At 58.0% G+C, this 12495-nt stretch overlaps 5 protein-coding genes across 5 annotated transcripts; 3 read left to right on the top strand and 2 right to left on the bottom strand.

Annotated features, from left to right (window-relative positions):
* Positions 1 to 651: 651 nt before the first annotated feature.
* EX895_001853 (uncharacterized protein) lies at positions 652 to 1602 on the top strand (the record flags this gene model as incomplete). Its single annotated transcript, XM_029882452.1, has 1 exon — positions 652 to 1602. One exon carries the CDS (start codon positions 652 to 654, stop codon positions 1600 to 1602), a length of 951 nt encoding a protein of 316 aa, XP_029741307.1.
* An 821-nt stretch (positions 1603 to 2423) lies between these two features.
* Positions 2424 to 5777, top strand: EX895_001852 (uncharacterized protein; the record flags this gene model as incomplete). Its single annotated transcript, XM_029882451.1, has 1 exon — positions 2424 to 5777. One exon carries the CDS (start codon positions 2424 to 2426, stop codon positions 5775 to 5777), a length of 3354 nt encoding a protein of 1117 aa, XP_029741306.1.
* Positions 5778 to 5976: 199 nt separating this feature from the next.
* On the bottom strand, positions 5977 to 7986 carry EX895_001851 (uncharacterized protein; the record flags this gene model as incomplete). The annotated part of the gene is made up of 1 exon (XM_029882450.1): positions 5977 to 7986. One exon carries the CDS (start codon positions 7984 to 7986, stop codon positions 5977 to 5979), a length of 2010 nt encoding a protein of 669 aa, XP_029741305.1.
* Positions 7987 to 8358: 372 nt separating this feature from the next.
* Positions 8359 to 10218, top strand: EX895_001850 (uncharacterized protein; the record flags this gene model as incomplete). The annotated part of the gene is made up of 1 exon (XM_029882449.1): positions 8359 to 10218. The coding sequence occupies one exon, from the start codon at positions 8359 to 8361 to the stop codon at positions 10216 to 10218; it is 1860 nt and encodes a 619-aa protein (XP_029741304.1).
* Positions 10219 to 10362: 144 nt separating this feature from the next.
* Positions 10363 to 12189, bottom strand: EX895_001849 (uncharacterized protein; the record flags this gene model as incomplete). Its single annotated transcript, XM_029882448.1, has 1 exon — positions 10363 to 12189. The coding sequence occupies one exon, from the start codon at positions 12187 to 12189 to the stop codon at positions 10363 to 10365; it is 1827 nt and encodes a 608-aa protein (XP_029741303.1).
* Positions 12190 to 12495: the final 306 nt, after the last annotated feature.

The following is a 12495-nucleotide window of genomic DNA, read 5'->3' as shown; positions in this document are numbered from 1 at the left end:
TGATTAGGCGTTCAAGACGCCCCTTTTACCTGCATAGTGCTGCTCAAATATTTTTGTCTCTCTGGGCTGCTTCATCGTTAAAAATGGCGGAGATAGCAACCACAGCGTTCTTATCGACGCTTCAGGTTTCATCCTTGAGTAAGGGTTTGAATTGGCCTTGTGTCAAACTTCAAGATGTAATGTGCTCGAAAGCTGGCAACGAGCAGCAGAACACTGCAATCACCGGCGCACCACGCTCGCCCAAAACAAAACCCAGGCAGATCGCTGACAAGCTCGTGGCGGGCGAGCACGACCACCGACCAAGCCTAAGCCCAATGGCAAGGGCAAAGCTCAGGAGCTTCGGATGGTCTTGAAGAAAATACGCGACCGACTCAGCTTTGACGCACTGGCATTCGGCCGACACACAAGCTCTCGCTATTGAGCTTTGTGCCTCCACGTCCCGCCAGAAAGTGGGTACGATAGTAATGTTTCCGCGGAAATGCTTTGCTGTTGTAGCAGCGTGGCTGAGTCGAGATGAGCATACATATTTCTCCTCTGTGCATCCTTGACTGCTCATAAAAAGCTACCTTCTGGGACATCTCGTTCTGCCTTGCGAAATCATCAGCCGCCTTTCTCTCCTCTTCCCCATATCATAGCAAGACGGGATTCAACATGACGACGGCCAACGAGGGCGAACCGGTGCACACACCAGTGTTTGAACCATTCGAGCAGCAACCATGGAGCCAATTTAGCAAATCGCACAAGTTTTCTGCTGCCGGCCGACCATCGCCGCGTAAGGGCTCTGCAGTGATATTCTCGACGCTGATTCGAGACCAATTCACGATCAGCACGTGGCTGTTGATGGGCGCGAGCGTGCAGTGCGTGCTCGTAAGCCTTCTTGGCGCGAGGTTCTGGATCGTCGGGCTGCCGGTGCTGGTGTTGGGCTTGCGACTGATCAAGACGCTCTTGCAAGCTGAGGGAGTGCTCAGGAATCCGTACATGGAAGGTGTGATCCCTGGACGCACCACATGCCACTTCCCGAACAAGGATGGGTCGTACACCGGCTCGCCGTCGAACCAGTCGATGGCGGTTTTGCTCATCTCTGTGCGTAGCAACCGTCCGATGGGCGTGCTGGCACCGGGCATGAAGGAGCTCGGCGACTTTTTCAATGGATGCGTCGAATGGCTCGAAGAGGACGCGCATGCTCGCGGCTTCCTGGGCATGACCTCGTGGCTGAACTGTGCCGACCGCACCGCCAGCAACGAGCTGCTCAACATTGGCTACTTCCGATCGGTGGAAGACATCCATGCGCTGGCACACCATGCGATCCATCGAATCGGTTGGAAGTGGTGGAACGAGTCCAAGAGCAAGCTGGACCACCTTTGCATCACGCACGAGATCTTTGCTGTGGATGCTGGCAGCTGGGAGAATGTGTTTGTGAATTCGCAACCAACGCATCTGGGCACCACCGTGGTCAAGGGCGAAGATGGGCGATGGCGATCGCCTCTCATCTTCACTTCGTCGGTGCATCGATCGTCGGCGAACCGCATGCGACGCAAACAGACGCAGGCGGAACAGCAGCGTCAGCAGGAGAGCGGTGCTATTACGGGCGAGGCTTACTGAATGCACCGCCAGCCGCTTCGCCGCGGTTTCCGAACTTCATCGTGTCATCCTTTCTCAGAAGCAGATGTTCGAAATGGTCGCTTGTCCTGTCTGCGCCTTCTTTGGTTCATATGAGGTGAATGCTTGCTCTCGACCGACGCTTTCCAAAGTGAACTCTGGACGAATGCTTTTGGTGACCGTAACAATAGTGCGAGTCCTCTACTTAAAAGCCTTATTCGGCTAGCAAGCGTCAAGGGTCCAATTCCAATTTCGGCTGACAAGTATCGGGCTGCTGACGACCACCGAGATTCGAATGAATTCAAATCCATCGTGAGAAAAGGGTTGAAGACATCGGTGATCCCACTATTTGTATTCGCTCGAAGCCTGGCGGCCGAATCTCGGAAGTCGTTCTCATTTCAAAGATCTAAATTCCGATTTTGAGAATGGCCCTTCTTGGGGCAACCGCGGCGTTCAAGCCGAGCCAGCAAAAGCGCTCTCGATGGAAAGGAGCGAAAAAAAGCTTCGAAGAGACCCTTTCCCGCCAGAGTCGCACAGTCACAGTCACACAGTCAAACAGCGTTTGCCTGCCAAGCTCAGTCGCTGAAATCTCGCCCGCACCTTGTCCCCGCATCCAAATTTCCCACCTCGACACTTGTCGCACTGTTACACCCTCACCACCATTCTTCCTTCTCGTCGCCCGACTCAAGCACCACCACTCGTCGTTGCGATCCATCACCACCGGCAATCCCCTTCAGCATTGTTCGCGCCAGCACAGCCACCTCAGCGTGTGAACGCTGTTCCACGTCCCACCTAGGCCATCTTTGGCTTTCCCGTCCGTCAAGATGCAGCCTAAGCCCATCGCAGCGCAACCGGAGCCCACCAGCACCAGTTTCGGCGCTTCCGAAACCGGAAGCCCTTCCAGCTCTGTTTCACCTCGCGCACGCTCTCCCTCTGGCACCGCCACTCCCGATCGCAGCTTCGCTAACGGCAATGGCTCAGTGTCTTCCTCGCTCTCAAAAGCGGCTGCTGCCGGTGCCAGTGCAGGTCCCAGCCGTCCCGCCACCGCCGCGCTCGCGGCCAAGATTGCCGCCTCGCGTCAGCACGGCACTGTCGCAGATGCTGTAGCAGCATCATTGGGCAGCAAGCGAGAACGCAAGAGGAAACGCATTCATTACAGTTGCGCAGAATGCCATCGTCGCAAGCACAAATGCGATCGTCAAACACCATGCCAGCCATGCATCGATCGTGGTCTAGGTGATAGCTGTCGGCCATTCGAGGACGGAGATCAGTTTGGCGACATGCGCGATAGGGTGCAACGTCTCGAAGACATCGTAGAGGGTCTCGCTATTGCACATGCCGAGCTTGCAAAGGAACTCAAAGATTCGCGCGGTCAGATGGCTGCTTTCGTTGAAATGGTCTCCAGCGACGAAGAGCAGGACGCCGATCCCAATGATTCTGCTGCTGCCATGAGGCCAAAACCGAAGAAGCGCAGGAGAATCATCCGTCCCAGCACGGCAAGAGGCATCGAACGCGAGGAGCTCTTCAACTCGGAAGCACAGGCCATCGCCGCCTCCAAGGGCGAAGTCATCGACTCGACCAACTCCAAGGCAAACGTGCCTCGCTATGATCTCGGTGGCAATCCGCTCGAAGGAGGTCTGGCTCGCGACGGCGACAGTTGGTTCGGCGCTCTCGCTCTCCCTTCTGTCAGCCGTGGTGTCATCGAGACCGAGATCAATGGCGAACGCCTTGAGCTCGGTGCCAACTTTCCTCGTTTCCCAGCTTCCGTCAAGCTGCATCGTCTCATCCACGAAGGTGGCGCACCCGAAAACATCCTCAGCGATCTCATGAACTCGCTACCGTCCAAAGCCGACACCGACCGCCTCCTCGACATCTACTTCCGAGACATCAACCACACCCGACTACCCATCCACGAAGGCACCTTCCGCCAGTCGTATGACGAGCTCATGGAGTTCAGGTGGGGCAACGCTAAAGAGGAGCGAGGCGATGATGGCGCCAGGCACGTCCCATTCTTGGCCTTCCTCTTTGCCATCCTCGCCACCGCCATGCGCTCTCTGCCCGAAGCTCTTGGCAGCGAGACCGAGGCCAAGAAGGGTGCTGTGCGCCTCTACCATGCCTGCCGACGCACCATCAACATTGCCTCCACCATCCGTGTCGACCACATCGACCTCGTTCTCGCGCATCTCTTTGCCGCCCGCTTCCTTATATGCCAACGCCAAAGTGCCGAGAGTTGGTCCCTCCTCGGTAACGCCATCCGTGCCGCCCAGGCTATCGGTCTTCACAGAGATGGCAGCAAGCTTGGGCTCGACGCCATCACCACAGAACGCAGGCGCCGTCTGTGGGCCATCATCTTTTACATGGACAAGACCACCAGCATCCTGCTCGGTCGTCCACAGGCCATCCAAGAGTTCCACTGCGACACACTGCCACCCTCCGACATCGACATTGATACCATGCCGCGATCTGCTCGACCTTATGTGCCACGCACCCGGCCTCGACCCAATACTCCGCCCGGCGTGTTCCTCTTTGTCGCCATTCGTCACGAGCTGACTCGTCTTACGGGCAAGATCGTGGAGCACTTTCAGAACCTTGCCAGTCCGCGCAGGTATGCCGATGTCGTCGCTCTCGACGAAGAGCTGGAAAAGTTTCGCAAGGACATCCCGGACATCTACCGCGTCGACAAGGCCGCCACCGGAACGGGCCCTGACACCAACAAGGAGTTCGACGCCGTCTGCCCGTGGTTGCCGCTCCATCGTTACTTGCTCAACATCGAGTATCACTACGTGCGCATCGCCCTGCACAGGCCGTATGTGCTTCGCAACTCGGAGAAGTATTCGCACTCGCGCAAAGCCGGTTTTGAGAGTGCCAAAGCCGACCGTAGGGTGCGTCAGGAGTATCGCAAGGATGTCAAGTGGGAGCCCGAACGCGCGCGCAAGGTTCACATGGGTGGTCTCTACCGCCTCTTCAATGCCACCATGATGATCGGTATCGCGCTCCTTCTCGATCCAAATGGTCCCGAAGCACCTGACTTTCTGTCCTATCTCGATGAGTTTATCGAGCTGCACAAGCACCGAGAGGGCGAAGCAGACCAGTGCAGCAAGCGCGAGGTCAAGATCATTGAGCTGTTTAGGGCCAAAGCGCGCGACCCGACGTGGTGCGCCACCTCTGCTACGGGCGCAGGCAAGAAACTGGTGGAAGGGTCCTCCAAGGGCAAGGGCGGACAAGCAGACGCTTCTGCTGGCTTGTCCAAGGGTTCGGCACGCAGCAAGGACGCAGCAGGAAAGCGAGAGAGCAGCAAGGAGGGCACTGCCGGTGTAGGCACAGCTGCCTTCAGCTCCGCCATGCTGCTCGGCGGCGCCAAGCCGAGCAGTTCGCAACTGGCGCGTGCGAGTTCGGTCAACACCACCGACAGCATCACGCCTCCGCCATTCGCAGGCCTCTTTAGTAGCAGCGCTGGTGCGGCTGCTCCAGGGCTCGCACTCGGCACCGTGTCGACGGGCACAACGAGCGACGCAGCCACCGACCTGGCACAGAGCATCTTTGACCAGCTCGGTGGCTACGAGCCCAGCTTTGGCATGCTCAACCCCACCCCAAACGACGCACTCAACTTCAATTCCGGATCAGGTCTGGGCTTCGGTCCCAGCCACACGTCGAACAGCATGGGCTTCGATTCGGCGGCAGGCTTTGACATTACGAGCTACTTCAACACGCCGCCTCCCGGCTCGTCGGGTCCTTCGCCCAATGTCACGGCTAATGCAGCAACTTCGTCCGCGCCCGGGCTGGGCCGCAGCAGCAGCAGCACCAACTCGATCAACATCCCCGCGACGTCGTCCGAGCACAGCGGCATCCCCAACTTCCAGCCGAGCGCCCACCCGCACCTGCGCGCACTCAACACGCCAGGCGGCATCAACGGCTTCCCCGGCTCGTCTGGAGGCGGCGAAGGCGGTGCGCGGGCAGGCGACGTGTCGGGCCTGAACGGTGCTGGTGGTCTGAACAGTGCCGGTGCTGGCGGCGGCGCGCCGAGTGATTGGGGCCTGTTACCGTGGGGTGGTCTGATTGAGGCCATCGCACAGAGCTCTCACGGCATCGACCAGCAGCAGCAGCACGGGTCGAACGGCACGCCGAGCTCTCACTCGGAGCTCAAGACTGAGACTCCGGACGGGTCGGATAAGCATTGAGATGGCACGAGTTGGTATTGGAGTGTGGTGCTGTGGTATATTCCCTTTTCCTGAGCAGTGTTTTTGTATCCAGAAATAGTAGCAGTAGCTGTAGCAGTAGCAAATAGCAGCAGCAGTGAACGATGATATCCGTGCAGCCGTTTGCATCTCTAGAGAAGCACCAACGTCCAGTGCAAGACCGCGAGCGGCGCGAGCGTTTCTAGAGGGTGATACTCGCGCCGTGGTTGAGCGCAACAAACGTCTTACCCGACGCATCCTTCGCGCGCTTGCCCTCGCGCATCTTGGCCCCCTCGTCGTCCCGGGCGAAACGAACCCCGAGCTGCGCACATGCCCACTTGAGCTGGCCGAGCGTCTTGAGCACCTCCTCGGGGCCCGAGATGAACGTGCCCCAGTGGATGGCCATGCACACGCACGCGTCGCGCTTCTCTGCTGCCGCTGATGCCGGTGCTGCCGGTGCTGCGTCGGCGGCAGTCATGCGGTCAAACACGGTGACGGCATCCCATGGGGGCATGTGATTGGCTGCGGTGAGGCCAGATGAGATGCGCGGGAAGGGCGAGATGCTATCGGGCAGCGGGATGTACGACCGCAGGAACGAGATGGTCGCACCCACCGAAATGGGCAGCATGAGGAACGTGGGTGTACCGAGGCGCGCCACGATCTCTTCGAACGCAGGGCAGGCCGGGTACGTGTCTTCGTCCTCGCCGTCCGGCTGGAGGCGCATGCCACCCCGGTAGGTGGGGGCGTGTTTCGGCGCAGGTGGGAAGCCTGGCAGCGTCGCATCATCGCTAACTTCGGATGTGGGCGTTGCGTCTGCCGCCGGCGCTGCTATCGTGTCGCTTTCAACCGGCCGAGGTGGCGCAGGTGGGAACGACCGTCCGTGGAACTGACACCCGGTATCGCCGCCGAAGAAGATCTTTGTCGGTGTCGCATCCCTCTCACTGCCGGGATGCTCGACGAACCAAGACGACCACAAGGCACAGTTTGCATCCACACCATACCTGCCCGACCCATGCTGTGCAGGTGTGCACACGACACGCAGCACTTTCTCCACCTCTTCGTCATCGCTAGGCTGGCGCAAAAGCACCTCGTCCCACCAATCCAGCTCGGTGACCCGCTCCGAAGGAATCGATAGGTTGGATGTCGTGGTTGCATTCGTCACCCCCGCTGGAGCAAATGTCCTAGCCGAAAAAGACGAGCTCGTCGTAGTTGTCGGCTGCAACTCTTCTTCCTCGTGTACCTGCGAACCAACAAACCAGTCCTTGTTGCCAAGCGGAACAACAAAGCGAATACGATCCTTATTCGCTTCCCACAGTTGACGGATGGTATCGTAATCCAAGTGGTCGTAATGATTGTGTGAGATAATGACAAGGTCGACGGGTGGCAAACTAGAGACGCTGCAAGGGGCAGCATATGATCTAATGGGACCGGCGATCTGAGTCGGAGAGCAGCGCTGCGAGAAGATGGGGTCAAACAGAATGCGAATCGGCCCGCCCTTGGAGCTGAGAGCAGGCAGCTGGACAAGCACGCCTGCGTGTCCCAGCCAAGTCGCCTTGAGTCTCTGGTCGGAAGTAAAGTCGAAAGAAGGTTGTTGGATGGTGAGCAGCTGCTTGGACGCCATCTTGATCTTTTGCTGCCTGGTATATGGTGTGGCTGCAGGCACGGCCTGATGCATGAACCAGCTTGAAGACTGAGGTCCTTTTGGGTCCGGTTTGGACTCTGTGCCTGTTTGATTCTGCGAAGCATGTTCAAGGTCTGGCGTGCCCGGTCGACTGTCCTTATAAGGATCTGTCGAGACGTCGGCATCTTCTGCGGCGCCGTTATTCGAGCTCGCCGACAAATCTGCATCTAGCATAGCATAGTCGATGGCTGGATCATGATCTTCCCCCCATTCCAAGCCTTGCCAGACTTCGGTCACCGTAGGCTTGTGCCAGCTGGGCCAAGGATTGCGGAAGCCGGTGCGGACGACTCTGTTCGAGTCCACGAGGGCGATAGAGTTTGGTAAACAGGCAATTCCCTGAGCATCATCATCTTCCACCTGATGGTGCGAACTCTGCGGCAATGTCGGCGTTGCAGGCTGCGGATTCCAGTGCGGGAGATAGGAAGAGAGGGTGGTACCAGGTGCAGGTGCTATAACATGATGGCTGGGAGGGAGACCGTCCTCGGTGACGTTGAGCTTGACTTGAGCCGTCAGAGGCTGACCAGCTGACATGACGTCTATCTACGTGTTGGGTGGTCGTCGACGATGATGATGGTGGTGGTGGGTGCCTAGTGAGAATTCACGAAGCCCCTTTTGTGAAGAGGTCCAAGCTTAGCGAGCAGCGAGTGGAGGTGTGAAAGTGCAACTTCTGGCTCCAATGTCGGGTGACTGACTGCTCTGTCGCCTCGCACTTTCCTATTCATTCAAATATTTGTTAACAATTGAAGGGCCGCAATTTCGGGCTTCTATTTTTGGGGCCAGATCCATTAAGCTGTCAAAGATGTGACGGTGACATCGACAAAAGCAAGTGTTGGTCTCTGTCGCTCTTTCTTCCTGTCACGAACACCAGTGTTGCCTGCCTGCTGAAAGAGAGGCTTCCAACAAATGCACATGTCCGGGTCACCACCAGACTCGACAGAGGCAGGCGACATTGCCAATCTCCATCAAGCACCGCCAGACCACCATGTACCTGTGGACCACCTTCGCTCGCTTTACTATCGACCAGCATTAGGATCCGGCATCCTTGTACCGTCATCCGACGTATTCCTACAATCATCGCCTTCACCGCAAAGCGGGAGTATACAGGGCGTTCAGGCAGCCCGGTCAAGCAGCCCGTCGAGCTGGCAGGGACATGCTCGTGCCGAAAGCCATCCTGCACGAAGTGCACGGCCCGCAGCTTCGTCCTTCTGGGCACACAATGTCCCACACGCGCATCCCGAGTCGCATGTCGGCATCCTCGCCCAATCACAAGCACGAGCACCAGAGGCAAGCACGCCACCTTCACACGCGTATACGTCTCAAATGCAGCAGAGGCAGCTGAGCTACATCCACGCTGCTCCCGGATCGATCGCCTCATCGTATGGCCTCGGCATCGGACGCATCGACGCTCCCCGCCAATTACACGGTGCTTCCGCGATAGCATCCTCCTCCTCTTCGTACGGCTACCTTCCTACGCGCGTACTGCCGGTCGACGAGAAAAAGAGAATACTCGTCACCGGAGGCGCTGGCTTTGTGGGCTCGCATCTCGTCGATCGGCTCATGCTTATGGGTCACGAAGTGCTCGTACTCGATAACTTCTTTACGGGCCAAAAGACCAACGTCTCGCAGTGGGTTGGCCATCCGAACTTCGAACTCATCCGACACGACGTCGTCGAGCCGCTCATCATCGAAGTCGACCAGATCTACCATCTTGCGTGCCCCGCTAGCCCCATCTCGTACCAGGCCAACCAGATCAAGACGATCAAGACCAATTTCTTGGGCACGCTCAACTCGCTCGGTTTGGCGAAACGCACAAAGGCTCGGTTCTTGCTGGCGAGCACATCGGAGGTATATGGCGATCCGGACGTGCATCCGCAGCCGGAGACGTACAATGGCAATGTGAATCCCGTGGGGCCAAGGGCGTGTTATGATGAAGGCAAGCGGGTGGCTGAGACGCTGACGTATGGGTATTTTTATCAGGACAGGGTGGATGTGAGGGTCGCGCGCATCTTCAATACGTATGGACCCAGGATGCATCCGCACGATGGGAGGGTGGTCAGCAATCTCATTCTGCAAGCGCTGAGGGGGGAGCCACTAACCGTGTTTGGAGATGGGTCGCAGACACGCAGCTTCATGTTTATTCATGACCTTATTGACGGGTTGATTTCGCTGATGAACGCGGAGCCTACCGAAGGAGTGAATTCAACGCAGCATGCGTCGGCGCTCTCGCATCAGCAGAGGCAACAGCTACAGCCACAGACGCAGGGCGCATCGGCAGCAGCACTGGAGGCAGCCGCCATCATGACCCAGGCCCCCGACACTATCATTCCTTCCGCCTCGGCCGTCTCCACACCTGCACCCGTCGTCGCCACCGCTGCCACCACAACCACCACCACCGCAACAAGCGCGCACGACGGCTCCTTCGACACGGCACATCGACGGGACGTGCACACCCCGGTTAATCTGGGCAATCCGGCCGAGTTTACCATCATGGAGCTCGTGCACCTCGTGCAGAAGTGCGTCGCCAAAGTCAAAGCCGAAGATTTTGACGCTTCTTCTTCGTTGCACAGCAGCGACACGGTCCCGCCCAGCTCACAGTCAGAGATCCGATTCTTGGCCATGCCCAAGGACGACCCCAAGCAGCGCAAACCCGACATCACGCGCGCGACGAGCTTGCTCGACTGGTATCCTCGTTGGAAGCTCCAGGATGGACTCGAGGAGATGACCAGGTGGTATTGGCAGCGCATCAAGGAGGGTTTCCTCTGAAGCACTTCAGTGCAATTGTAATGGACTCATAGAATTAGACATTTCTTTCATGCTCAACACTCTTCGGAACCGGAAGAAATGAGATGTGGATTGCATTGGATTCCATTCATTGGTGCTGGAGAAGACACCGTTCGGGCGGGCGCATCAGTATCCCGTAGGTCCCTGGATATCGTACCTCTTTCCTCTAACCGCCCAGAGCCCCCAGTTCGCCTTGACCGCGACCCTCGGGTCGAAATCAGCCACAGCCCACTGTTGAGAAGCAAAGACGTTCTCGCCGGGAGTGATGAGCCAGTCGAACTCGCCACGCACGCCATCGACGCTCTCGAACGCCAACACGTCGCGCTCGACATCAGCTGGCGAGAAGCCAGTAGCAACGAGCGCGCATCGTGTCGAGAGAATCTGGCCGATTGCACGTGCCCATTCGCGTTGCGCCTGGACAACGGGCGCAGCGGTGAGCGCGGTGAAGGTGTGTCCATCCGGTGAGGTCAGCACGGGAGCAGGCTCCTCGGACGGGATATCTCCGCCTTCGGGTGACGAGGTGGCGTCGACAGTGTATGCCGGTTTGCTCGATGCAGCAGTGCTAGGAGCGGGAACGGAAGAGGCATCAATGTGTTGCTGCTGCTCGGCGATCTGCGCCTTGGCCAACTCCACCGCCTCGTCAGCAGCCTTCTGAGCCGAAGCCTCGGTGGATTCTGCGCTCTCGGCACCAGCCGCATGGTAGGTGCTCTTTGCACGCGCAAAGTGAGCTTCGTGATCGCGGTCCTCCTGCCTCGCCTTGTCGGCCTCCTCAACAGCGACCTGCGAAGGGAACCCGAACCCGGGACTGAACGCAAAGAATACATCCGTGTAGGCGTCAAACGGCTCGAGCTGTGCATGGACGTCCTCGTATTTGGACTGGATGGTAGTGATGGTGAGCCCCTCGGAAACGACGACGGTGCGCGAGGGGACGCCGAAGTTGGACTTGCGTACGCGGCCCTTGTGCATCGAGATGCTGCCCGAGCCGGGACCGGCACGTTCCTTCATCTGGATCTGCTTGTCCGATGGGATGTGCGCTTCGGGGCCGATGAGGAACAGATGGAAGGGCACGCCGGGGAACATATACGTCAGCTGATCCCACACGGCAGGTGGCAGCGTCGATTCAGCTCTAGCACCGACAACAAAGATGCGCATCTTATCGAGCGAAGGCTTGTCGCCTGCCTTGGGATGGAGCGTCTGTCGTAATGCGATCATGCTGCGCAGTCCTTCGTGGGTGAGCCTGCGCGACTTTTTGGTGTACGGGCTGTTCTCGTGAATGACGGCTCCCATAGTTGTGGGGAATGTGAGAAGCTTGCTGACGTGTCTTCGGCTGCGATCGGATTCTATCGAGTTGAAGTTGCGCGTGTAGAAGAAGACGTCCCAGTTGGACATGTTGATCGTCTCTTCAAAGCCCTGCGGACCTGGCAGTTTGAACTCGGACATCTCCCGGCCGCTGCGAAGATCGTGCTCGTCCTCGTTGGCTTCTCGCAGACGGGCAACATACTTGCCATGATCCGCGTCCTCGGCCCACTCCTTTTCGCTGTAGTGCGTTGGCCAGCCGCAGTCGGGACATTCAAAGTTGACCAGACGGCGCACCTTGTACTTGGACATGCTGACGGGACATGGTGCCAACGATCGAATACGTTCGCCACGCGCTCGGATCGAAGGGATGGGTGATTTCGAGAAAGGGTGGAAGAGGTCGTCCTGCGCCAGCAACGGCTTCTTGGCGGCACGAGGTGGCAGTGCAAAAGGGTCGTTCTTCTTGTCCTTTTTGCCGAAAAGAGAGAAACCAAAAAGGGTGCGATGCTGACCCATCAAGTGCTGCTGCTGCTGCTGCGATGGAGTGTTGGACGCTCTACGATTCGAGCTCAGCAGCGGTGCAGAGACCTGTCGAAGCGGAGCAGCCGAACGGGCCATCCCGCTGGCGTGCGAGAGCGAGCGAGAAGACGCCTTCATAGTCTCAAGAGTCGTGCTGGGTTCGGAAGAGCCGATGCGGTCGCTGAAAGAAGCAAGTGATCAAGAAGAATGATGCATGTATGCCTCGTTTCGCTACTGTATTCTTTGAAAAAGTCGAGAGAGGTGGAGATTTTATCGCTGTGCAGCTACTTCTTCTTGAGGGAGAAAGTGTGATTTTCGGATCACCTCAGCCAGAAAACGAAAATCCGAATCGGAAAATCGCTCCGCGTGATGAGCGGACTGCCCCGATCCGCCAAGACTTTCCCGCGGTGGTGACTGCAACAAACACATGGAAGAGGCGAACGG

Source organism: Sporisorium graminicola, chromosome SGRAM_12, assembly GCF_005498985.1.
Source record: "Sporisorium graminicola strain CBS 10092 chromosome SGRAM_12, whole genome shotgun sequence".
Taxonomy (NCBI): Eukaryota; Fungi; Basidiomycota; class Ustilaginomycetes; order Ustilaginales; family Ustilaginaceae; genus Sporisorium; species Sporisorium graminicola.
The sequence above is the reverse complement of the archived record's forward strand: the minus strand, read 5'-3'. Positions and strand labels throughout refer to the sequence as shown.